The sequence below is a fragment of the Tenrec ecaudatus genome, chromosome 8 (genome assembly GCF_050624435.1).
Source record: "Tenrec ecaudatus isolate mTenEca1 chromosome 8, mTenEca1.hap1, whole genome shotgun sequence".
NCBI classification, from domain to species: Eukaryota; Metazoa; Chordata; class Mammalia; order Afrosoricida; family Tenrecidae; genus Tenrec; species Tenrec ecaudatus.
The window spans coordinates 1,650,001-1,675,257 of NC_134537.1; the positions used below are offsets into that span (position 1 = coordinate 1,650,001).

The 25,257-nt window shown below is 53.0% G+C and overlaps 2 protein-coding genes across 2 annotated transcripts in view; one reads left to right on the forward strand and one right to left on the reverse strand.

Annotated features, from left to right (window-relative positions):
- ZIC4 (Zic family zinc finger 4) overlaps positions 1-7,568 on the reverse strand; it is an 11,485-nt gene extending 3,917 nt beyond the window's left edge. Inside the window, exons 1-2 of the mRNA XM_075555849.1 lie at positions 7,499-7,568; positions 913-1,533 (exon numbers count right to left, since the gene is read on the reverse strand). Coding sequence (XP_075411964.1) covers positions 913-1,533; positions 7,499-7,568 — 691 coding nt within the window. The remainder of the gene's footprint in view (positions 1-912; positions 1,534-7,498) is intronic.
- Positions 7,569-14,655: 7,087 nt separating this feature from the next.
- ZIC1 (Zic family zinc finger 1) lies at positions 14,656-18,783 on the forward strand. Its single transcript, XM_075555555.1, has 3 exons — positions 14,656-15,862; positions 17,354-17,517; positions 18,102-18,783. Exons 1-3 carry the CDS (start codon positions 14,881-14,883, stop codon positions 18,297-18,299), a joined length of 1,344 nt encoding a protein of 447 aa, XP_075411670.1. The 5' UTR covers positions 14,656-14,880; the 3' UTR covers positions 18,300-18,783.
- Positions 18,784-25,257: the final 6,474 nt, after the last annotated feature.

The following is a 25,257-nucleotide window of genomic DNA, read 5'->3' on the forward strand; positions in this document are numbered from 1 at the left end:
CTTCCCCCCCCTCCAAAATTAGGGAGGAGGGAAGATGTCTATTTTTTAAACTGGGGTGGGGTGGGGGAGGGGACAAGACATTCCCAGCTAGAGTACAAAGATCGGCTGCTAAACGAATTAATGAAACTTCACATGCTGTTCTGGAGAGTGTGAAAACTTTCTCCTTGCAATGGCATTCGTTAGAGACGCTTCCGGCCAGAGCAGTTCAACTTTTCAGGCCCTGCACAAGGCTCCTTTTCTCTCTGCTAACTAGAACTAACAGATGTGGCTGACGCATGTCCCAATTTCACTAAACAGCTCTGTAAATGACATTTCAGGCGGATTGGTCCCGTTGGGTCTCTGCTATGGCAAAAAGAAGGGTTCTTCAAGCTCCTACGTGCTGGGCTAGCAAGACTCCAAGATGGCCAAGTTGAGCCTGTCCAGATACCTCAACCCCAAAGAAGGCAGAAAGTCGCTGATGACTACGCGACCCAAGTGTCCCTCAGTGAATAATGCTGACAGATGCACTTCTACCCACCTGATCCCCAAGGGGCAACCCAAAGTCGTAAGATACAAGTTATAAGTTCCTTTGCCTTAAAGCAAGCTCCACGAGCAGGGCACACGTGTGTATACACACAGTACCCAGTCATGATCATTTTCTCTCGCAGAACCCGCCCCCCCCACTAGCCTCCCACCCCACACACAGCCTCTTCTGGAAACTTCTGGGAGTCTAAGAATAGAAGCGCATAATTAATATTTTATGGCCTTGGCACATAGTAACAAACCCAACACCGCCCCCACCCCCTACACACACACATACACACACACACACACATCCCATTGGGATTTAGGAAAATCCAGCCCCGAGGGCCCACAATAGACCGCCTCCTTCCCGCAAGGGTCCGCAGGAGACAGACAGTGCCGAATACTAACCTGTGTGCGTCCGTTTGTGTATTTTGAGATTTTCTGATCTAGCAAAAACCTTCCCACACCCCGGGAAAGGACAAGGGAAGGGCTTCTCGCCCGTGTGCACGCGGATGTGATTTACAAGTTTGTATTTGGCTTTGAAGGGCTTGCCCTGGCGCAGACACTCCTCCCAGAAGCAGATGTGGTTGGCCTGCTCGGGGCCGCCGACGTGCTCCACGGTGACGTGTGTGACCAGCTCATGCATGGTGCTGAAAGTTTTGGAACAGAGGCGAGGGGACGCAGGGCCGTCGGCCGCCAACCACTTGCAGATGAGCTCCTGTTTGATGGGCTGGCGCATGTAGCGGAAGAAGGCGCCAGGGCCATGCGGCGCTGCTAGGTTCATGGTCAGGTTCATGCCCCCATAGCCGTGTAGGGCGGCTGCAGATACCAGGGCGTCGCTGCGGACTGCGGGCCCGGACGTGAAGGGCTGGGGCCGCGCGTACATGTCTCCAGGGAGCCCCAGACGGAGGAGGCCATTCAAAGCACTGCTGGGGGAGGCCCGGGGAGGCTGCTCTGGAAGACCCGGGAACACCGAGGGGCCGGCGACTGCAGCGGCGAGCTGGGGGCCATGGTGTCCGGAGCTGCTACCTGTTGTCGAGACAAATAGCGCGCGTGAGCAGGAGTCGTGTGGACTGCGCGCTCCACCCGGCCCCGGGGGGCAGGCCCAGCCCCGCCGTACCGCGGCCTCTGCCGTCAGCGCCGGCGTCCTGAGCCTCACCGCCGCGGCCCGGAGCGGAGTGGACAGGGCTGGACGGGGTTCCTCCTTCGCTGGCGGCCTTGTCAGCTGTTCCGCCCAGCCGCCCGCAACCCCGTGAGGCACAGAGGAGAAGTGGGAATAGGATGGGAGAAGAGGGCAGTGAGGTGCACCGCGGGGTCTGGAAGGTGCTGGGGGGCCCCAGGCTCTGCTCCAGAGGGGTTCGACCTGCGCCCCGGGAGCCCTTTGGCTTCCAGCTCCCTGCAGCTCCCAGAGTCCGGGGCACCCTGCAGGGTTCTGGAGGTGTGGGAAGTGGCGATGGCGAAGGAGGTGGTGTTTTAAGGGGTGGCGGCAGTGGAGAGCTAGGGCCACATGGACTAATTTGATTTCGCAGGACAGCCGGGAGAGACCGAGGGCGGCCTGCTGCATCCCCGCTCGCGTTGCCTGGAGCTCCCAGCGCCCGGCCTTTCCCACCACTGTCACCTGACATCTGGGAGGGGAGAGAACAGCCACCGCAAAACTTCTACAAAGTTGTTGTGTGTCGTCCCCCCCCCTCACCCCCCCCCCTCCTCTCTGGGTCTGTAATGTGGACGTGAAAGACCCGACCCTCCCGAGGCAGCAGGAGGGAGTGAAACCGAGATTCCGGCCCGGGCCCTGGCCCCGGTCCGCGGAGAGGAACAATCACCCTAGTCGCCCATTGGCCGGCGACCGGGCGCGACGTCAGCGATCTCAGGTCCCGCCGCACGCGGGGACACGGACACACACACACACACACACACACACACACACACACACACACGCTTCTACTGCTCATGCGCTCTGACCCGGGCACACACATTCTCATTCTCTCTCTCTCTCTCTCTCTCTCTCTCTCTCTCTCTCTCTCTCTCTCTCTCTCTCTCTCTCGCTCTCTCGCTCTCTCTCTCTTTCTCCTGCTACCCTTCTCTCCGCCTCCGCCACCACCTCCTCTTCCCAAAGCTGGGTGAGTCAGCTTTACCAGGCGGCTCTGGGAAGTGAAGAGCTGGGCTATGCCTGCCAATCGCCGCGACCACGCTGGGCAGCAAGGGAGGTGTCGCTTTGAGAGCCACATTCCTGGAGCAGATGGCTTCCCCAGCCCGCCGGGGCGACGAGCGCTGGGAAGCAGCTGGCCAGGCGAGCTGGACAAGGAGTCGGCGGGAACCAGGGAAGGACCTGGTCGCAGCCGGAGTGGCCACTGGGAACTCCTAAACCGCCCGCCTCCAAGCCTAAATGCATCCCCTAGTCTCCCCGAAACTCCCCCCCCCCTTCGCTCCGCTTTCTGGTCCTCTTTCTCCCCTTCCTCTTCCCCTGGGACCACACTTTGCCTGCGGACTTTGTTCCTTTCTCCTCCCTCCCTCGCATCTTCTCCCCACCTCTTGACTTCCCTGGGAGCCTCTCGGGGCCCCTCCTACCCCTGTCCGGGCCCTCGGAGCTTCTGGGATCCCAGAACCGGCCTGAGCGGAACCAGAGTGAGCCCTAGACCGAGCATGACCTGGGGAAACGGACTCCGAACCAGCCCTGGAGAGGAGCTGAGAACGCTCTCGCCATCCGCCCCAGCGACCCGCCGACCCTGCAGCCAGAGAAACAAAGGCGAGGGCCGGCCGAGCCGCAAGGGAAAATGGGTCCTTCGCCACCGAGGTCCCTCAGCTCGGTTCGTGCAGCCAGGCGGAGCCTCCGGGGAACGGAGCACTTTCACTAGGAGCTTCGGCCACTTGTTGCCACTGGGCTGAGCGTCGGCCTCCCTGCTCGCTCACTTCCAGGGCTCGCTAAGCCCCTTTCCTTTCGCAGTCAGCTCAAGCGCTGGGAGGCCTGGGATTTAGGACCGCCACCTTCAAGACCCTTGGCCTGCGCCACCTCCGCCTAGAGGATGGTGGCGACGGCCGAGTAGCAAGTAGCCGAACAAACTTCCGCCCGATCTGACCGAGTAAGGCGCAAAAAGAGGGATGTCCTTTGTCTGCGCCCAACAGGCTGCGACCAGCTTGGCGGCTGGTGCAGATTCGGGCCTCGCTGGCTGCAGTCGAACACACAGGCCCAAGGGTCCCTGACCTCCCTGGCGGGCACCAAAAGTAGCCCTGGTCACCACCACCCAACTAGAGAAGCGCTTGGGTTTTTAAGATTTTCAGAGAAGTTTGGAAGGTGGAGTTAACACACTCTCATCTGCTGAAGCCCGAGCATCTGAGCAGATGACAAATAACTGGGACTCAGATTCAATGGGGCCTCTCCACCCATTCCCAGACCCCAGGACTATTCTTAAACATTTCCTGCTCAGCAAATAAAAGCTTCTTTGAAATAAAAAAAAACAATTAACTTATTCATAATAAGTTGGCAGATTCTTTGAGACTTTCCTCATCTCCTGTATTGTTCTCCGCACAGGCCCTCTCCGAGCTGCACTCTCCGGAGGGATTAACTTTCACAGGCACTCCCCTCCGCATTGACAAGCCAGGGCCTTTCTGCTTCTCAGGCCGGAAAAGCTACCAATAGATGCTGCCTTCGTATTAAAAAAAAAAAAATCCAAAGGCAGCATTTGACAGCAGCATTTGGGCTGCTCACAAAACCGGAAGGTTAAAGAAAAGACTGAGAGGGGTTTTCTCCTATCTGGTTGTTGCACCCACTCTCATTGCCTTGCTTCCTAGGAGCTTCTCTTTCTGTGGAAAATGATGTCCTTCCTGGTCTCCCGCCCTCTTTTCCCCTTAACCTAGCGCTCTGGGGCCTGTTCTCCAGGAGGTGTTCCCACGTCTCAGTTAGTGGTTTCAAGGCTCCCCACAGTGCAGGTGTCTGTTGAATGACTCTGTTGTCTATAGGCAATCAATTCTAGGCTGAACCCACGAGGGCTCAAAACAACATTGGAACCAGGCAGGATCCTCCAAGGACCCCTTGTCCAGCTCTTTCCTAGCCTTCCTCCAACAAGCTTAGTCCACTTTCCCTGTGGCATTTGAACTGAAGTGCAGGGACACTCCTATAATGGTGGCCTTCAATATTCTCTCTGCCACCTAAACCTTGGTAGTTTGCTGCTCATCAGTCATGCTGGATGTTGCTAGTCCCAACACCACTCCAGTTTGGGATAAGACTGATTTGCACCCAAATCCATTCCTAAACAGTCCCCTGGAATACCATCTCTCCCATCAGGAGCTTGGATTACTGTACAGAACAGAGCTCTGAACACATTCTAGGCTGCAACCCCTTTGGAAGTCTGGTGATGAGGTGGGTAAATTCCTGGTTGTCCTGTGAAGAGAGTGAAATGAACTGGCTTTCTGTCAGAAAGTGGTGAGAATAAAGATGTATTTTTCTCATCCAAGTTTATGGGTCAAACCCTGACTGTACGGCCTCCAGTGCTCAAAAGGAGAGGATTTGGACACATCAACCATGCCCCACCCACAGTTATTAACTTTGCCCTTGTAAAGTTTGAACATGTGTACGGATTTTGTGCCAGCAGCAGAAAGGCAGACACATCTGATTCAGCCAAAATCACCGACAAGAGTCTGACCCCATGGAGCTCCTTTCCAGATGCAGCCTTCCCTAGACACCTTGAAAACATCTGGACTCATACTTCTTGAGTAGACAGGGGTCAGCAAACCTGCAGGTCACTGAGGTCGCCTGATCCTCACAAGCTCCTTTGGAGTCATGTGGTTGGTTTCTGAGTTGGCTACATACAGGAAGACAGTCATGGGATCAGGTGTTCCCCTAGGGGAGACGGTATGTATAAAATCTCATATATAGGGGAGAGACTTCCTATGCATATTTATCAGCAGGAATTTGGTGATTTATCAAGGGTTTTCAAGGTATTTCTCTGAAATAAGCCCACAAAGGTGTCCAGAAAAACCGCAGAAGTCCCCAATGTCAGAGTGTCATGTTTCTGTCCCCACAGGGGCTTTCTCACAAAGCAAGGAGTCCAGGCTTCAGAGATTCCTGTTGGAGAAGCTGAGAAGTGGTTTTGTCCTTGGTGTTTCTTAGAATTTGTCTTTAAGCACCTCTTCTCAACATGCTCTGACCCAACAGGAAAACCTCAGCTGAATTATTCTATTCCAAATAATGCCTTCTGAGGTTGTGGCACTATTGAGTTAACTTTCTTGCTCAGAGATCAGGCAGAGGTAAAAAAGAACTAGGGACTTTCTTGGGAGCCTGCTTGGGATACAGTCCACCCTACAAAGCAGGACTGCATGTTTTGCCTCAACTCTGCACATTCCTTTTCAGAAACCATCTCATATCAGGGCTCAGAATTTACCCCACTTACTCTTGCTGGCCTAAGACAGATCATTGCAATGGCATAACCTCCAGTGATTCTCTCAACTCCTGCGTAGGAAGCGGATCACCCTACGGTCTATCAGAGTGCACAAATCAGTGACTTAAATGGAGGAATGGTTCCCTCTTTCCTTTGTACAGAAAATAAATGGGGGGAGGGGGAGATGGAATTTCAGATCAATAGCTGTGCTAGTTTCCCACTTTGATCTTTAAGCAAGGCCAAATAATGCTAAGTTGTTGGAAGTTTTATTTGGAGCAGGATTCCCAAGCCCAGGGCCACTGCATAGAGCCTGACTAAACACAGATTTTCCAAACCTGTGTGCTCTGAGTGCTGTACACCTAGCTCTGAAGTCACTTGCTCAGTCCTTTCTTCCCAATTTTCGGGTCAGATGACCACCCCAAACTAGAGGCAAATCTTTTCCTAGGCTACTCTTCACAGATCAACTTAAAAACGTATATGGTGGGAGGTTGACTCTTGTTTTATGAAAAGAAATAACTTAAGCTCCAGGAGCCTATATGCCCAATTCCAGATTGTATGAAGGAGAGATCTATCAGGATAGTGAAGATAAGGGAGAAATTTTCTTCCCTGGCTGCTAGGAAGCTTTGGGTCTTGAGCTTCCATTGCTAAAGATAGAACTGAGTACAGAAGACTATGCACTTGGCTAGAATTTATTTTCCAAGCAAGGGTTCTGGGAAATGTCTTATGACAAAAGATTAAGAAATGTGCCTAAAAGAGCTTCCAGAACAACATTAAGGCATCAAACACAACCAAATTTACACTATAACCACATCCCTCTAAAGATTTCAGCCATCAAATCATCGCCAAGTCATAAAAGAGAGGCACTTTGCTGAGTGTTGTCCATTTAACTTTGGTTATGAGGGTCGTTCTGCCTACTATCAAGGGAGAACCTTTGGAGGCGACAGTCAGCTGGTGGTAGAGTTGAAATAAAGGGAACCAGACGCCTGGAAGGGAAAACACCCAACCCTAAATCATATGCTTATTCTAAATGGAATATTAAATTAAATTCTTCACAATGAAGGTCTTCCTGACAGAGCTGCTGTCAGTCACTCCCTGCTCAGACAATGCATTGTGGGAAAGTCATCAGGGCCACATTGCACAAGGCTGGTGTCCCTGGTAAAGATGATCCATATCATGTAAACCCCATCACCAAGATCAAAGTCCACCCCTTCATGGAAGCCAATACATGTCAAAGCTCATTTCAATCAAATTGTCTGGAAATGAATTCAAGATGAATATGTCATAGAATAATGTGACTGTGGAGCTGGAGAAGGTCAGGGGTGGAGGTTTCAATGAGAGAGTCGTCAAATATTAATTCTAGAACGTGCAGATGAGCAGGCACTGAGGAGGGTGAGCTGGCTGCTGATGGGACCTTGTATGACTGACTTGTGTGCAGACACTACGTTGCCTCGATCCCAAACTCACGACCCCACATAAGCAAAAATTAAAACAAAGATCCTTATTGCAAAAAAAAAAAAAGAAGAAGAAGAAGAAAGACAGACAAACAGACAGAAAGAAAATAAAAAGAAACTGTCAAAGAAAGACCAGCAAAGCAGTACTCAAAGGGAAGGACATTAACTTACTAGAATCTTTCAGGGCGTTTCGGTAAAGCCGCAACCGTTTCCTCGCCACCAAGGAGGCCTTGTATCTCATGGTCCGACTTGGAGCCTGTTTGGGAAGAAAAACAGGACAGTCACAAGTCTAACAATTTGCTACTTGGTTCTATGGCAAGATCTTGTGATCTGAATGCATGATGAAGATGTTGGTATGAAGAGTCTTTGAAGTTCTCTTTGACCATTTTCAAATTGGGTAGGTATAGAGAAGAATTTGACATGCTCGATTTAAAAAAAAGTGTTTGCTTGCTTTTAAAATCTGAAGTTGCCAGCTAGGCTTTGAAGCTTAAACTCACTCTAGGAGTTTGTCTTGCAAGTGGAATCAGACCCTAGCGGTGTTTGAAAATCTCTCATCTGAATTTATTCTGAGGAATGCCGTTACTATCATTGTTGTAAGTTATCAGTTGGGTGAAGTGGAACTGAACTACTATCTTCCAGGAGATTATACAACAAAGCAAACAAGCAAACAACCAACCTGGAACACAATCAGGTTATCTGTCCACAGTCAGTTGTCAAGTGTTGGAACTGAGGGGAATTTTCCTGAAGCTTTGCAGATCTTGTCCTGTCTTGTGGCAGAGTAAAATCCCTTACCCTACGATGACCTTGCACCCAAATGCATTTTCAAACCAGCCCTGGTCAGTTTTCCCCACAGTTAATAATATAACAAAACTCAACCAGGTCAGGGGAAAGGACATCATTTCACCGTCGGATCCTAGTTTTGCTTGTTTCTTAGCTGAGATGCATGTGCCCCTTTTCAGAGAACCCTGGGCTAGAGCTGCCCAGCTCTGGGCCATTTCAAAGCTTGTCCCTTAAACCATCTTCGGGACCTCTGCATCTAGCAGAGGAGCCTGGAGGCAGCCAAGCAGCTAAACAGAAGCCATCCACTGAGCCCCCACCCTCAATTTGGCCTGGAAAGACAAACAATCATTGAAAAAGGTCTCAGGCTGGACAAACACAGCCAGCCTTCTTGTCAATGAGGACGTCTGCCTGTCTTGACACTCCAGCCCACAGACAAGCGATTGTTTAACTTGTTGAACCACAGGCCACATCCAAGTGGGATTCTGCTATCTCCAAGGATTTCCAGTCCCCTGAGCTTAAGATTTCTCTGTCTCCATCAGCAGCTCACAACTGACTGTGCTGACTTTCTAGCTCCCCTAGATTCCCCAGGTGGGTCGGAGCCTGGGGGTGAGGGTGGGAAGGGGGAGGGGTGAGACTCACCTTTTCCCAGAGGATTTGATTTATTTTCAATTCTTTTCTAACCAAACAGCATCCTTCCCTCAATTTAATAAGCTTCTTCCTGCACAAATCAGACAAGAAACGAGGCCCAATTTTGTATTTCTATGGAAGGGCACATGCTGGGCGGCCTCACTCTGAAATGTCCGCATGGCAGGATGTCGGGCACTGCAAAAGTCCTGGTTGGTTGGAGCTAATAGCATTTACGTTTGTCACTTCCAAGGGGAATGGGTGTGAGGGTTCCTAGAGAACTCTGTCCACCTATAGGACACTGCCCCACCTGGCCTCCAAGCGGTCTGGGCCATTTCTGCCCCCAGACTGCAGCAGCCCTTCGCCAATGACAACCCCACAGGTCCAAGAGCCAATGTTGCCAGGCTGAATCAGGACAAGCAGAGGGACCTTAATCTGCCCACAGGAGCAGCCATCACCATCACTAGGTCGTGCAGGACCCAGGGAGACATTCCCTTTGGTTCCAATCCTGACACAACTTTTGCAAGCCAGTCACCTCACTGATGGAAGAGTGAGAACGTGTGGGACAGTTCTTGCACCCCAGATAGGATGTCCCCATCAGGGTCTGGTGCAGAAAGCCTGCCATGAGGTTGGCTGAGTTTACACAGCATCCTTGCTCCAGTCGGGATTTCTCCACACCGGCCTGCGGCGGCCCCTGAATCAAAACCTCCAGAGCGGGCTGCGGGGACACTTTGGAAAAGAAAAGGGTCCAGTGATTGATCGAGCTGGGACAGCGCAGAGGAGGAGGGGTTGTAGAGGAAACAGAGGAAACGTGCAAAAGGCACCAGGTTCCTCTGGGGGAACGCCGCCCAGACCGCACGCACGTTTCGAGGCCACCCTAGCCGCAGCAGGCCTGACCAAGGTCAGAGGTCACCGGCAGCCCGATTCCCAAAAGAAAACTCCAGGCCCCGAGCGCCAGCGCGGCTCCTTCGGGAAGACCTGACCAGTGAGCTGGACAGCGGAGGCCGACCCGCTGGGACAGCTCCGCCACAGCGCGGCCTGGGCGCTCGCTCGCTGCGCTGCGCGGCGCCGCGCGAGGCCAGGACTCGGGAGCCCGAGAGCCGGAGCCGGAGCTGACCGCTCCGGGTCTCGGGCGCTTTAGGCGGGCTCTGCTGCGCCCTGCGCCGCATCTGCACCGGCGGGCCCTCATGCCCCGGGAATTTGGTTCGAGAGGCGCCGCCAGGCGCGCGAGAGCCCCAGCTCCGGGTTGGCGGCCAGGCGATCTCCCGGGACTCCGGAGACCCTCCAGAGCCAGGGTTAGACTGCAGAACCCGCCCGGCCTCGCACTCTTTTTTCCCCCGACGTCCCTCCCATTGCCCCTCAACCTGCGGACATCGAGGGGATGGGTCGTGGGGTGGGGGGTGGGGGGAGGAGGAAGGGAAGACGTCGCAGCCGCGCCAGGCCAGTCACTGCTAGACTCCGACGGTGGGAAAGGGAGAGATATATGATCTCAGAATCCATAGGAGCTTCCTGCAGGCTGGGCGCTGGAAGGGTTGCTCTCCAACACCTCGGCTTCATTCCTAAGAGAAAGCTGGCTCCCAACTGTCCCCGAGGGCCATTGTCAACCCCAAACTCTCCTGCCCAACCTTTGACAAGGATTTGTGTCACCGTCTGACTTTGCCCCCAATTTCTACTCTCCCCGTGCGCCCAGAGAGTCCGACGGGGCCGGCGCTATGGCCTGCTACCCAGGAAGTGGGTCCCTGTGCCCTCATCCGCATCCTCCAGAGAGAAAGCCAAATCCCCACCCTGAGGCGGGCTGCGCACAGTGAGCGGTCCTGATCCCAGGGGTCCGTGCTCTGAATCTGGACCGGGACAAAGGAGGCCACGGAGCTGCGCCCGCCGCTGACCCGCCGCTGACCCAGCCCACATCCGCGGTCAGGTTGGGACCAAGCTCCATCCTCCTGCTGCCAGCCTGGCCTGCTAATTTGGCTCTTTGGGCGCTGGGGAGAGAGGGGAAGCCAAGCAGCTCCCGCCACTCCAGTAGCGAGTCTGGTGGGAGAGCTGCCCCCAAGGGGCCCCTCTGGCTGGGAGGCGTGGGGGCAGCGCTGGAGCAAGAAGAGTCCCCATCTAGTGCCCCCAGTGAGACATGTAGGCCTTTTTCAAGGAGGGCAGGGAAGGCGAGAGGACGGCAAGCTGCTTTTGGTCCCTGTGCCAGTGAGAACCCTATTTGCGCCCCTTTCTCCCACTCCCGGGTAGAAGGAATGGAGGGGTCACTAGGGCTGCCCCTCTGTCCAAGGGCCCCCTCCTTCCGTCAAGCCAGTGGGGGTGGGACCTGCCCCTCAGCAGTGGGGGGCATAGGGGGAGGGGATCAGAAAAAAAACTTGCTGGGGCCTCTCGTCCCAGCGGGGTTGGGGTACCCCTGACCGTCTCCGCAGTTCTTGCGGGTTGGGGTGCGGACTGAAAGCCCTTCAGGACTCAACCACTCACCTGGCTCCACCTGTTGCCGGGATCGCCTCATTTCGGCACATCACTTCGGGGTGGCTGAGGGGGGACCACAAGCCCCTCCAAGTCTCTCTTTTGTGGTTCCAGTGAGCCAGTCATCCTTCATATCTCCTTTGCAGCCTTCGGACGCAGTTAGGGAATGTATGATGAAGCAGAAATGAGCCGTCAGGATGATATTTTAATGGCTTATGTGTCACGTTGGTGCATGTGGCTTTGAACTAGAGCCGCTCGAGTTTCCTGCAGAGAGCGCCACAAATCCCACTTGATAACTTCTACAACCCACAACTTTTTTTCAACCCCCACCCCCCTCACGTTCACTCTTCCCCTGGATATTTGGACGCCTTTCCTAAAAATACCCTCTTGTGAATGTCCCCGTTGGATTTTCCACGACTGGAGAGGAGAGGACTGACTTTTTTTTTTTTGAAGAATTATTTCCCTCCCCCCTCTCAGCAGTAACCCTCCCTCTCAGCCCCCCCCCCCCCTGTTTTCTTGAAAGGCAAGGCTGGGTGGGTTTGAGGTGGTTCTCCCCAGCCAAGAGCAGCCTCCAGAGAATAACTTGTTTATGCAGAGATTTTCACTACTGCGTGTAACAGAATCTGACTTCTCCTTCCAGCTAGCAGAAAATACTCAGAGTGTGTCGGATGTTTACACAATATCCTATAATGTACGGATATCAGAAGAGTGGAAACAAGCAAACAAACACCGCCCTGTGCTCCCAGTCTTGCACTTTCATTCCCTATCTAGGGTTCATTCAAAGTTGATGGGGAAAGGTGGTCAGCTGGACTCAGACTTGTTGCTGGGGACAGATTGTTTGATATGCTTTTGTTTTCTCCTTCCCCAATTTCTAGTCCCTAACACAACCAGTGCCACGGCTCGCCCAGGTTTCTTAAGACACAGACCATCCTGGGGCCGAAAGCCCACTTTTGAGCAGGAAAGCGTAGTCCAACTCGCTAGCCCCAGCACAAACGCAGTCCGTGAGAAGACCAGAAAACCAGAAAGTCAAAGGGGTGCAGGGCCCTGAAGCCCATGAGGGCGATATAAAAAAAAATCATTTTTATTTTCCTCTCGCTGGGGCACTGGTGAGTTTCCTAACAGGCCGCCAGTGAAAGGATGAGTTGAGGTTTCTTTGTCTGGAAAAAGAGTTTAGGGCTGTGATTCAGCTGCAAAGAAGCCAAATGAAGTTAGAAACAAAGGGTAAATTGAAGGATTCCGACTCTTGGCTTTTTGTGTTTTCCTTACTAGAAAATAATTAGACCTAATGAATATGCAGGCACCTCAGCTAAACCCTGGGCCCAGGCTGCTGGGTTTTAAACAGAGCTGTGGAGAAATGCAACCTTAACTCCTCCACCCCCACCCCAGCCCCCACCTCCTTTCCCGTACATTTTTTGAAATGCATAAATGTTGCTCGGCTTAATTGATTGAGTCACAGAGATTTTTCCCCTGCTTTTAAGTGCCATACCCTCTACCTTTCAACAATCATTTTAATATATAGTCAATGGCTCTTTGTGGACCGGACAAAAAGCAACTACGCGCAGTTGGTGAATAGACTTTGCGCTGGGCAAAGACAGGTTAATCGAGGGCCGCATCGCGAAAACAAGCGAGTGTTGTATGTTTGCACTGAATCCAAATGTCTGCATTTTCCTAACTAAATCAAAGGGAGTGTTATTTCTTTTTCTGCTCACTCATCTGAAGGTAAGTAAATTTTCTCTGGCGATCAAAAGCCTGGTCGGCAACAAAGACCGCGCCCGCTTTTTCCACCGTCCTGGTGTGGCGAGTTGCGGAATTTCAATAACTGTGACAAGGGTGACTGATTTGTGAACTAGAAAAGGTTTGAATGTCACAAAATTTACATTGGTGCTATCTATTGGGGATTTAAATACCAAAAAAGTATTGGGGAGGGGGGACCTCTTGGGAGCCCAGAGGAACAATGGAGCGATGGGAAATTTACAGTTTTACCTGAATGAATGGGGTCTCAGTTGGAAACAGGGTAGGCGCGGGAGGGGGGGGGGCGCCGAAGGAGACGAGGGAAAAAAGAGAAAAGAAAAAATAACACAAGGAAGTGGGGGAGGAGGAAATTGGTAACAATGTTTCCAATTTGCCCTTAAAAACAAACAAACCGCAATAACCTGTCCCGTTAGACGCCCCCATCCAGCTATGTTTATTTTGGGGGGAGTGAGATGGTGGGGGTTTGAGGATGCAGAGGCCGGGCTGATTAGCTAAAAATAAGAACAATCGAGGCAACTGGTTACCCTGAGAAATCACTCTCTCGGAGAGAGTGGAGAGCCCGGCTGCTCCAGAGATCTTAAATTATAAGCTGGAGGGGACGGGGCTAGGGAGTAGGAAACTTCAAAAGGAGCAAATAACAAAAGCCCCCCTGGGCTACTTTTAAAGGGAGGAAAAGGAGGAAAGAAAAAAAGAAAGTCGCTGAATCGGGACATTCTGGAAGTGCCTGAGCTCTGTTTACCAGCCCCATCCCCGCCTCCTGCTCCGGGAGACTGCCGGAGACGCTACCCGCTCAGCCAGGAGCAGGTAGGAAAAAGTAGAGAGAGAGAAAGGGACAGGAGAAGGGAGAGAGCGAGCGAGAGAGAATTATGACTCCCAGAAAGAAAAGAAATCGTGGCCAAAAAATTTTTCCGTGAGAAGAGCGAAAAATATTTCGCTAAAAAAAAAAAAAGTTGCTACTCCTGGCAGCCCAGTTTGTCAAAAGCGGATGTCAAGCGCTTTACAATACCTGGGATTGATGAGGCGGGCGGGCCAATGAGCGGTGCGCGGCGCCTCGGCGCGCCCTCCGTTGGCGCGGCGGCGGCGGGTGGGGGGAGCGCGGGCGCACCAATGGGCGTCCGCGTCGGCAGCACGTGACGCCTCCCCCTGCTCTCATTCATCAAGGGGGGGACGGTGTCGTCTTTTCAATTCATTTATCTGCAGGAATGATTGCTGCTATCAGTCTCGCGCTCACCGCCCGGCTGAGGAGGTGAAAGTTTCTCCCCAGGAAGATAAACCGCAAAAGACAATATTGTGCATGATTTGCGCCTTTTCTTTGGCTTTTTCTTTCTTTCTTTCTTTCTTTTTTTTTTTTTAAACAAAAAAACAAGAGGGGGAAAAAGGAGAGTGAAGAAGCGAGGAGGCGAGCCTGAGATAAAGGAGAGAGAGAAAAAAGAAAGGGCGAGGGGCTAGCGGAGGAGTGAGGCGGGGCGCTGGGCGCGCGGCGGCGGCGGCGGCTCTGAGAGGACGAGCGGCGGCGGCTCCGGCGGGCGCTCCCAATCCTCTATGCCCGCAAGCCGGGAGCAAGTTCTTCTGGGGGGCTGAGAGGCTCTATGCTCTCCCCCGGGCAGCCCTGACGCGGGGCCCTCGCGGCGGAGCCGGAGAGCAAGCGGGGCCGCCGGGGTCTCGGCGGCGGGCTCTGGAGTCCGCCTGGCTCGCGGCCCGCAGCTGTCCGTCCGCCTTCCCCGCGCTCGGCCGGGCTGGGCGGGCGCCTGGGCTCAGGGCGCGCCGCCGGCGGGCTAGGACTTCGCGAGGTGGGTCGACTGCCCCTCCCTCCTGCTCCTCTCCTTCCTCCTCTTCCTCCGCCTCCCATTCCTCCTCCTCCTCCTCCTCCTCTCGATTTTCCCTTCTCGGCGGGCGAGGGTGGGGGGGGCTGGGGCGGTCGGGGCTCGCCCCGAGCAGCCACGATGCTCCTGGACGCCGGCCCCCAGTACCCGGCGATCGGCGTGACCACCTTCGGCGCGTCCCGCCACCACTCGGCGGGCGACGTGGCCGAGCGAGACGTGGGCCTGGGCATCAACCCTTTCGCCGACGGCATGGGAGCCTTCAAGCTCAACCCCAGCTCTCACGAGCTGGCCTCGGCCGGCCAGACGGCCTTCACGTCGCAGGCGCCCGGCTACGCGGCAGCCGCGGCCCTGAGCCACCACCACCACCCAGGCCACGTCGGCTCCTATTCCAGCGCAGCCTTCAACTCCACGCGCGACTTTCTGTTCCGCAACCGCGGCTTTGGCGACGCGGCGGCTGCGGCCAGCGCGCAGCACAGCCTTTTCGCCGCCTCCGCCGGAGGCTTCGGGGGCCCCCACGGCCACACGGACGCCGCGGGCCACCTCCTCTTCCCAGGGCTGCACGAGCAGGCGACAGGCCACGCATCGCCCAACGTGGTGAACGGGCAGATGCGGCTCGGCTTCTCGGGGGACATGTACCCGCGGCCGGAGCAGTACAGCCAGGTGACCAGCCCGCGCTCCGAGCACTATGCCGCGCCGCAGCTGCACGGCTACGGGCCCATGAACGTGAACATGGCCGCGCACCACGGCGCCGGCGCCTTTTTCCGTTACATGCGCCAGCCCATCAAGCAGGAGCTCATCTGCAAGTGGATCGAGCCCGAGCAGCTGGCCAACCCCAAAAAGTCGTGCAACAAAACTTTCAGTACCATGCACGAGCTGGTCACACACGTCACCGTGGAGCACGTCGGCGGCCCGGAGCAGAGCAACCACATCTGCTTCTGGGAGGAGTGTCCTCGCGAGGGCAAGCCCTTCAAAGCCAAATACAAACTGGTCAACCACATCCGCGTGCACACGGGCGAGAAACCCTTTCCCTGCCCCTTCCCCGGCTGCGGCAAGGTCTTCGCTCGCTCAGAGAACTTAAAGATCCACAAAAGGACGCACACAGGTACGGGCACCGCTTTCCCCAACCCCGTCCTCTCCCCAGTCACCCCTCCCGCACGCCTGGGCCCCAAACCTGGAGGCCCGCGGTCGGCCGGGAGCACAAAGCTGGCTTCTCTCTGATCTCTGTGCACCCGGTCGGGCGGAAAGGCAGGCAGCCCAGCGAAGAGGGCCTTGGTGTGGAGCTTGGAATTTGAAAATAGGAACAAGCGAAGAGGCTCGGGCTATTACTATCTAGGCAAATACCTTGAGAAAGGGAGGTATAAAACAGGCCGGCAGGAGCCGGCCGGGTCCCGCGTGGTGGAGCCCTTGGGAGTGCGAGCGAAGCGGGCTGCGGTGGCCTGGCGGCTCCGGGGTGGCCTGTGCCCTCCGCCCCCACAGCCCAGCACGTGCTTCTTGGGCTCCTCTTTCCCCCAGCCCCAGAGAGGGCTTGGCCAGAGGAGGAGGCTGAGGACATTGGAATAGATGGGAGAAGGGCAGAGAAAGCAAAGCAGAAGCAAAAAGAAAGGAGGAGAGAGGGGGACAAAAAGGGAAAGAAGTGGGGCCTGAGGAAGCGTTGGGGTTTCTTCATAAAGAGCCCCCTTTTAGTACTGGACTGCTTCGGGTTGGGGGAAATCAAGACTTGGAGTGCTTGGCGGGAGGCGGGGAAGTCCTTTTTGCCAGATTCCATGGGGGCGGTTTTCCGAGAGTCCCTTGGCTTTTCACAACCTAGGGATCCTTCTGGAACCGTTTTTTAAAAAGAGAGAAAAGTTTGCCGGGAAAGCATGGTTGTGGTCCGGTTTCGGGCGGGCCACCTGTCCCCTTGCGCCCACAAGGCCCGGGATCACCTCAATCCGGTGTCTGGTTTGCCCGGGGATTCCGCAGAACCCTGCCTGGAAATGCAGGCTTCCCACAGGAGCCCTGGGAAGGACCGCAGTGCTGAGCTCTAGGCCTTGGTCCCTCCGCAAAATTGCGTGTCTGTGTCTGTGTGTGTGTGTGTGTGTGTGTGTGTGTGCAGGGGTAGGGGTGGGGGTGGGGAGGCGAGGAGGGGGTGTGGAGCGGCGGGGAGGGGTAGGGGAGGAGGCAGAGGGAAGAGCAAAACCGTTGGAGAGTCTGTCCCAACGTGAAAGGTAGTAACGGAGAGCTGGGTGGAAGGAAGAGAGGCCTCCCGAAATCTTGTGGATAGTCCGAGGCCGGAACCCAACAGCCCGATCCGCTGCCCTCCTGAAATATTAAAAGAACAACCCACCAACCAACCCAAGGCACCTTTAAAAAGCAAAAAACAAAAGACCCCTAAAAAGAAAACCCATATTTCATTTGAAGTAGCAGCGGAAATATAATTCAGTTATTTCTAAGTTCCTTACAGATAAAGGACACATTTTGGAGGCATTTAAGCTTGTCACAGGGCAGCCCCGACCTCTGGCTTTTGAGTCTGTTTCTTCCCAGTTGTTTAAAATGTAAACCGGCAGCCAGGGCTGGATTTGTGCTAATTAGACCTCTGTCTCGCTCTTCGCACCAGGGGAGAAACCCTTCAAGTGTGAGTTCGAAGGCTGCGACCGGCGTTTCGCCAACAGCAGCGACCGCAAGAAGCACATGCACGTGCACACGAGCGACAAGCCCTATCTCTGCAAGATGTGCGACAAGTCCTACACGCACCCCAGCTCCCTGCGCAAGCACATGAAGGTAGCCGCCCGACTCCGGCCGGTCCGGAGCTGGCGCCGGGCTCCAGCGGCCAGGGCCAGCCCGGGGCGTGGGCCCAGTCTGCACCCTAGGTCCAGGGGTCGCCGGGACTGCACCGGAGGCGCGGGTGGGTGGGGTGGTCCCGGGCCCTTTGAAGTTCCCCCTTTCCTCGGAAGAGTCTCCAGTCCGGAGCTGCGAGCCCAGGCCTCTCCCGAGCTGGGAGCTAAGGCGCAAGCCGAGGCTAACGCGGTGGCGGCGGGGGCTTGCGGCTGAGGAGCCACGGAGTTGGTGGCTCCTGCCAGGCGCGACCCGAGCTCCGGCCTCGTGCCAGCTGGGCGCGCGCGCGGGCCGAGGGCGGCCGGGGAACAGCTGGGCTCGGGGCCCAGGCCCGGGCGCCCTCTGCCCAGGCCTCCCCTGGGGGCGCGTCCCCGCCTGGAGGGGAGCCAGCTCCGCCGCCCCGGCGGGGAGTCCAGCCTCTGTGCAGCTCCTAGGTGTCCCAAGCACCTCACCTCGCCAGGCCCCCACCCCCGGTGTCCGGCCATCGGGCAGCTGTCTGTCTCTGTCCGAACGTGCCTTTCTTCCTGCAGGTCCATGAATCCTCTTCCCAGGGCTCGCAGCCTTCGCCAGCCGCCAGCTCGGGGTACGAGTCGTCCACGCCTCCCACCATCGTGTCTCCCTCCACAGACAACCCGACCACCAGCTCCCTGTCGCCTTCCTCCACGGCCGTCCACCACACAGCCGGCCACAGCGCGCTCTCCTCCAATTTTAACGAATGGTACGTGTAAACGCAGCGGCAGCACACGGAGAACCAAACCCTATTTAAGAGACTGAACACACACTCGCAACCCAAATAGTCCTGAAAGAACCCAGCGAATCAAAACAGTCCCCTACACTGACCCCACAATCGGGTTTTTTTTTTGTTTTTTGTTTTAAACCTTCCAATAGACCCAGGACTGCAAAAGAGGAAGCATCAAACCTTTAAAAGCAAAACAAAAAAAAAATCCCTCCTATCTTTTTTTCTTTCCTTTTCTGTTTTTGCAAAGGTTTTGTAGCTAAGGGGCGGAAAGGGGGGGGGTCGAGGAGGAGGCGGCCGCCTGACCAAATGCCACTGACCCCCAAGGGCCAGGTTCTCCTCCTCTGAGTCAGGAAACAGGCTCTTTGGGGCTTCAGCTATGTTTTTTCTTTCTTTCTTTCTGTTTTCTTTGCTTTCCTGTAAATACAGAATTATTAGCTTAAAACTGTACTGTTGGATTCTGTAAATAGTTATATCTCGGTTGGAGTGGGCGGGTGGGATTGTGGCGTTGTGCTCTTTACATTTGGGGAGGGGGAGGGGCTGGGCGGGCGGGGGTGGGGGCGGGGGTGGGCGGCCGAAAGCCAACTATTTGTACTGAATGGCAAGAATGTTCTAGTAAATGTGTACCAAAATGTGAATTACTTTGTATGATTACAGTCTCCACGTCGACCTAACAGAATATTATTGGTATTAATGTGCTTTTTTTTGTGTATAAAGTGCAAACATTTCGTCCCAAAGTCTAAGTACTTTAGTGCAGTAAGATGTTGTTTCACGTCCTGTCAAGAATTCGTATAGTATGAGCCTGGATCTTCGTGTCAAACTGTTCCATTTGTTTATGTAAAGTGATATTAAAAAAGATATAAACTATATCTGTCCATTGCTTTTGGCAAAATTTACAACCACATACTGTATATAATTCCTAGTTTCCATATTTATCCGCATGTAAAGGGCCGGTTTATCCATGTTACAGATATTCAATATTTATGGCTAGAAGAACTCGTATGTACACTTTAGTTTCCAGAACTGTTTGGTAACCTTTCGTACCTTATTAAAGATTCTTAAATCTCAGTGATTGTGGTAGGAATTTCTTCTTCACCCCCAGCAACCTGCTGCCTCTTCTGCCAGCCTGACTGGGTCTCCAGTCTCCCTCGCCTTCCTCTTCTGTCATCGAAGGTCCTATAAATGTGATAAATGAGCGCTACCCTGCTGGCTTTCCGAGAGGGTGTAATTAGTATTTATATCAAAATTTATGAAACGAATTTTTGGCCGCAGTATAATTTAAATGACCTTTGCAGACGTAGAATAACAACCATAAAATAACAGAAATCGATTGCATAGGCGACATCAATATTAATGTCGGCGAATTGTCAGAAGCTCAGGGAGTCACGCAGCAGCGCTGCAAATGAACTTGCAGCTGAGGGTTCTGCTACCCCCAAAATTAAATTCCCCAGGCTGAAAGCAAGTCGCGGATTTGCAATATCATATTTTCTCATGCTGTCTTCAATTAAGCCATTTATGGCCATCACTAATTTCCAGGAGATGTCGGTGCATGCCTTTCCAGGTCTTCATTCGTTGTCCAAAAGTAAACGTCCCTAAAGTGTTTTACTTATATTTCTCCAAACGCGATGCTAATTTAAATTAATTACTTCCTATGATATGTTATTATTCCTATAATTTTGCCACTGTTATTAGTTCTCTCCAAAAAATACATCCAGGGAAGGGAATGATTTTATGTAATTTGATTATCTTTCTATCTCTTTTATTTATTTCTCATTTACTTAAGAAATTCGTTCCATTGGCTGGCGTTGATACAGTAAATTTGTAAATGAGGAGACAATATAAAAATCTAAATTACTTGTGCTTAATGACTGTAGCAGAACGCCTTTTCTCTAAATCAGATTGTCTTTCTTGCAGTTTAGTTTGATAGATTTGCAAGCTATGCTGCTCCAGCGAAGTTAGTAGGAAACGCCGGGTTCTTTGTCTCTGGTTGTAGCTTGCATGATCGCCCCATTAGGCAAACTACCTAGTCAGAGATCACAAACCAGGCCCCTTGGCCGTGGCTGCCTGGGTGCTGAGGGGGATGGAGTAAGACTGACCTCACTGTGGGCGAGGAACCTAGGCCTGCCTTAATATACTAGGTGTGTTCAGAAAGTCAGTTCACTGGCCATATTAACTTTGAGAAGGGGAAAGGAAAAAAAAGGGGTGGGGTGAGGGAAAAAGCCTTAGAACGTCTGAGAACTCCTTAAGACACTCAGCTATTTTAAAAACAAAATGAAAATTTCAGGCATATTTCCTTGTCCAATTGTCCAACTGTGAAACGGACCCCTTAAATTCTCTTAAAAATCCTTTGTTGACTTGCCCTTTTTGTTTGTGTTTGTCATTTTTAGTCCACGGAGTCTTATGAGGATGGTGGTTCACTTTAAACAGAATGTTCTTCTTGTAAAAGTAATATTGGCCATTCAAGAAAAGAGCGCCACCTTGTAAGGTTGAGAGAGTTCAGGAAGTTGGAAACCAATAGCACCTTAGAAAGCATTGCTCAAAAATCCTGCCAGCCAAGAGCTAGCTCCACTTTCGTGCAGAGGTTTGAAATTCATCAACATTTGTAGTTTTTGAAGTGATGCCAGACATCAGGTTCAATAATTAAAACACGTAGAAATGGGAACAAAAACAGCTGATCTCTCTGGGAAAGGTAGCACCTCGATTAATAATCCTTCTCTTCCATTAGACCACTCGGTATGAGCTTTATAATGACCATCTTAATCGTCATAGTCGCCTTGTAACTGTGCCCCTCTGTTTAAGAAGCTAGCCAACGAGAGACTCTCAGAGTACTTGAACATAAATAAAAGCAGTTGACTTTAACTCTGGAAATATAAATGTCTCATTATTTGTGGTGTACCTGATATTCCTATTTTTAAAGATCACAGATAATATTAAATGGCATACTCTCTGGTATGATTTCAGAAGGATATTATTTTAAAAAAAGTCAATTTTAGGGGAAACATCACATCCAATGGACTTTAATCCCGCCCCCCCCCAACTAGTATTTTCTTGAGACATTGAAGGCCAAATAATTAAAAACAAACAAATCCATTTGGGACAACATGATGATGAGAGTAGGAAATTTACTGTATGTTTCCACATTTCCTTTGGATTTGGGAACAGAAATAATTTTTCAAAACCCTATCAGATTTACAGGGGGTGTGAATTCTCTCAAGTCTACAGAAGGAACTTTTTGATTGTCTAAGTCAACATCTAGACCAAGCATTCTCTCCGCCAACACTCACTACAAAGACGAAGTCATTAATGATGTAGGTTGCCTAAACTAATGCTTCAAACTTAAATGCAGTCGTTTATTTTGGTGGTACCTTTAATGTCTGTTCCAGAGATGTATTCTTCATACTTTTCTTCATGGGCTATTAGATTTTGAAATACATGAATGTGAACAGCAAAATATATTGTTAGACCCTATTTAGCAGCAGAGGAAGACACAGCAAATGGTTAGTTTCTATGTGTGGCTATGGATTTTGATTTAGGCAGCAAGCAGTCTTTGTTCCTATAGTGACCGCATTGTATTCTGGATACTATCAAATGATTAGATCAGCAATCGAGTTATTAAAAAGTTATATTGTGTCAACAGAAAATGCCTGAATACAAGCCATCGTACTTGAGAAATGAAGACCAACGAGTTGTGGGATGTGTGTGTCTATTTATGAAGCTGGCGTATAAATATATGAGCACTATTTATATTGGGGCTATGTCATTTTCAAACATTTCAAATCCTTTGTTTTCGTCTTCAAAAGCCACCCCCAACTGCTTTAAGCAGTTGCAGCTGATGATTTTGATTTTTTAAAGTCAAGCATTCAAGTTAACCTTTAAGCAGCAAACCACCTCCAAAAGAGAGATGTAACCTTTCAATTGCCCCATCTGCTTATCTATTTTTTTCTTTTTTCTTTCCCTTCCTCCCTCTTCCTCCTCCTCCTCCTCCTTCTTTGGCTGACAAAGAAAATAGCACTAACCTTTGCTGATGGGTCTGGCATTTCAGTGTTTTTATTTGCTGATTGTGAAGTCCCCTCTAAACCTTTAGAGGGTTGGCACAGAACAGAACTCCTCACGTACCTAACTCGGCCTCTAGACGGTCCCTTTTCGAGGCCAGGATATCACCAGGGGCCCGGTGGGTGCCCAGGAAGCTGGTGGAGTTGGCACCAGAATATCACTCAATCCTGGATGCGACTGGAAGAAGGACCCGGACCTGAAAGAGGCGCCTACATGGGAGGAGGGCTGGGCAGGGCTGTCTGGGCGGGCACACTGTCTTCCAGTGCAGGCACTGGAGGCGAGTCCTGCATGGTTTGATTGGATGGATTTTACCTATTTCCCACGGACCTTTATTTTTCCAACGTAAAATACTGATGATCAAATAATCTCTCTAGGCAGAGTTCAACTCTCCTCTTAGCAGCGGGAGAAGCTCTTTAAAAGGAGGTGTTCATCGGAGAAAGAAGAAAAAATATTCAAATTAAAAATATATAGGCCAATTGATGGTCCCAGTGGAATCCCAGCACACCTTGGTTTTAGAGGTCTTGAAAATAGGATGGCAATGGAGAAAGGTAGCCCCTCAAGGCTAGCCAACCCCCTGAAAGGTCACAGTAGGTTAGGTGCTCTTTGAGTTTTATACCAAGGGACCCATCGTCTGTACTATATATTTATTTACACAAGTCAGATAAAGAAATTAAGGTTTTATAGGAACACCATACAGTAATTACATGTTCACACGATTATCACTAGTGTGCAGCAAGAAAAAAAAGTTAATAACTTCCTCTAATATGCCACAGTCGAGCCTCTTCCTCAAAGTTTATTGCGAATCTAATGGTGTAATATGCAAAAATATGGGCCATGTTCTCTATTGATCTATGCAAGGCCTATTCACTGCAGGGTCCTTCCCTGAGCACTGGGAAACAGGATCCGGCCAAACCAGGGCTATTTTTACCGTGCAAGCTGGCATCTGTCATCAGTTCCTCGTGTTGATTTCCACTTTAGACCCACGAGCTAAAACAGTATGAAGTTTCCAATTGATGCCGTTCAGGAGATGGATTAGCTATCTGGCATGGAAATGACTCCTGGCAATGAGGGTGCAGAGGGCCCGAAGCCCCTGACCATGGGCCGCCTCTCCTGCGAGTCGGGGTGGAGTCGCTAACACCACGGTGTTTCTGGTTGGCACTCACCGCAATGGAGCGTGGGCACGAACACACGGGAGCCACCTCTTCAAACAAACAAACCAACAGAATCCACGCAGAAGCTCGAAGGCAAAGGACCTTATGGAAACTTTAACTTTTCAAGTATACATATATAGATGTGGACATCTGTCTGGTGTCACAGTGCTCACGAAGGCACGGACGTCGCAGGGGCGTGAACCTGAGCGCTGGCCTGTTTTCTTTCCACCGGGGGATATAAAAAAGAAAAATCCTTGTCTCTGGCCCAAACATCCACAAACGACCCCAAGCAGAACCCACACTCAGCAGAGCACCGAAAAGCAGACCTTGCAAGCGGAGACGAAGGTGACGCCGCTAGAAAAAGGGGGCGAGCTGGGGGGTGAGGGGGTGGAAGGGGGGCATTTTTAATCCTATAGAGTCCTTGGGGACGTGGACGGACACCCGGGCTTTGGGTGGGCGTGCGCGGGGTGGGGGTGTGTAAGCCACATACTACTTCCCTCCCTCCGCCGGACGCTCCCCCATCGGCGGCCTGGGGGTGGGGAGGCAGCGCCACCCCGTTTCTCTGCGGGGAGCTTTCCTGGTCGCCGCCGCCTCCCGCTCCGGCAGAGCGCGGGCGAGCGGCGCGCATGCGCGGCCCGCGGCCCGCAGCACCCGGCTCCACGTGCTGATGAATATGCATGAGGCGCCCCGGCTCCGGCGGGCGGCGGAGGGAGCCGCGCGGCGCTGGCTGGAGCTAAAGCCGCTGGCCCGGCTCCCAAAATAGTGCGGCGGGGAAGGTGCAAGTGTTTGTTTTGGAGCGCGCGGGTCGGAGGGAGTTCACCGTGCGGCGCGCATCGCAGAGGCTCGGGCCGCCAGCGCTCGCGGCCAGGAGAGGCGCGGGCTGCGCTGGTCCGGCCCGCTCGCCCCTTCCTCTCGGGCCGCGGGCTGCGCGCGGCGACGCTCGCCGGCTCTCGGCCCGGGGGTCGCCCCTTCCCACCCTGTGCGCTCGGGAGGCCTCCTCTGGCCCCTGGAACGCCGGGGCTGGCGCCTGGCTGGTCCGGTCTCCTGAACACCACGGAGAAGACGCCCCCTGGACTCACCCGGCGGGACCCCGGACGGAGCTTGGCTTCAGGGGTGCAGCAGGGTTCAGGGGTCTTCCCAGAGCCGTCCCCCTTCCTTGGGCCAGGCCTGGAGGGTTGCGTCTGCCTTTGTCTTTCTCGCTAGGGCCCCCTGGTTCGCTCAGGCTGTGTCCCAATCCCTGCCCGTTGGGGAGTCTTAGGTAGGGGTCATTTGTTTAAACGGCTGCGCTGGCATTCCCACCCCGCTCACCCCCATCCTTCCCAAATCATGGCTCTCTCCACTGTCTGCGAGCGGCTGGGACTGACCTGTTCAGCTCAAACGTGCTTGGCGTGAGGCTTGGTGAAGGAACTGCTACCCCGGGCCACCACACCTGGACAAATGAGAACTCAGGGTTCGGGCACTGCAGTCTTGCACTGCCGTCTCGTCTGGTGACATTCTTGGGGTTCTGAACGCTGGATAATACTTTGCGGCCCACAGGCTGACATTTCCGAAGCGAGCTATAGCACCTGTCCGGGTTCTGTCTGTCTAGTCAAGAGGCCAACCCTTGTCAGCAAAGGGGAGGGCCAGCGCAGGGTCTAAAGGACCCCAGGTCGGGTCCTGACACCTCCATCAGAGGAGTGTCCATCAGGCCTTTGGGTCTTTGAATCTAAGGCCTGGGTCCCAGACCATCAGAAAATGGCTGCTGGT

What these genes read in the sequence shown, in the direction of transcription:
- ZIC1 (XM_075555555.1), top strand. Translation starts at nt 14,881, where the DNA reads ATGCTCCTGGACGCCGGCCCCCAGTACCCGGCGATCGGCGTGACCACC. An exon ending in CCACAAAAGGACGCACACAG is followed by an intron (nt 15,863 to 17,353) that starts GTACGGGCACCG and finishes TCTTCGCACCAG; the next exon opens with GGGAGAAACCCTTCAAGTGT. An exon ending in CCCTGCGCAAGCACATGAAG is followed by an intron (nt 17,518 to 18,101) that starts GTAGCCGCCCGA and finishes TTCTTCCTGCAG; the next exon opens with GTCCATGAATCCTCTTCCCA.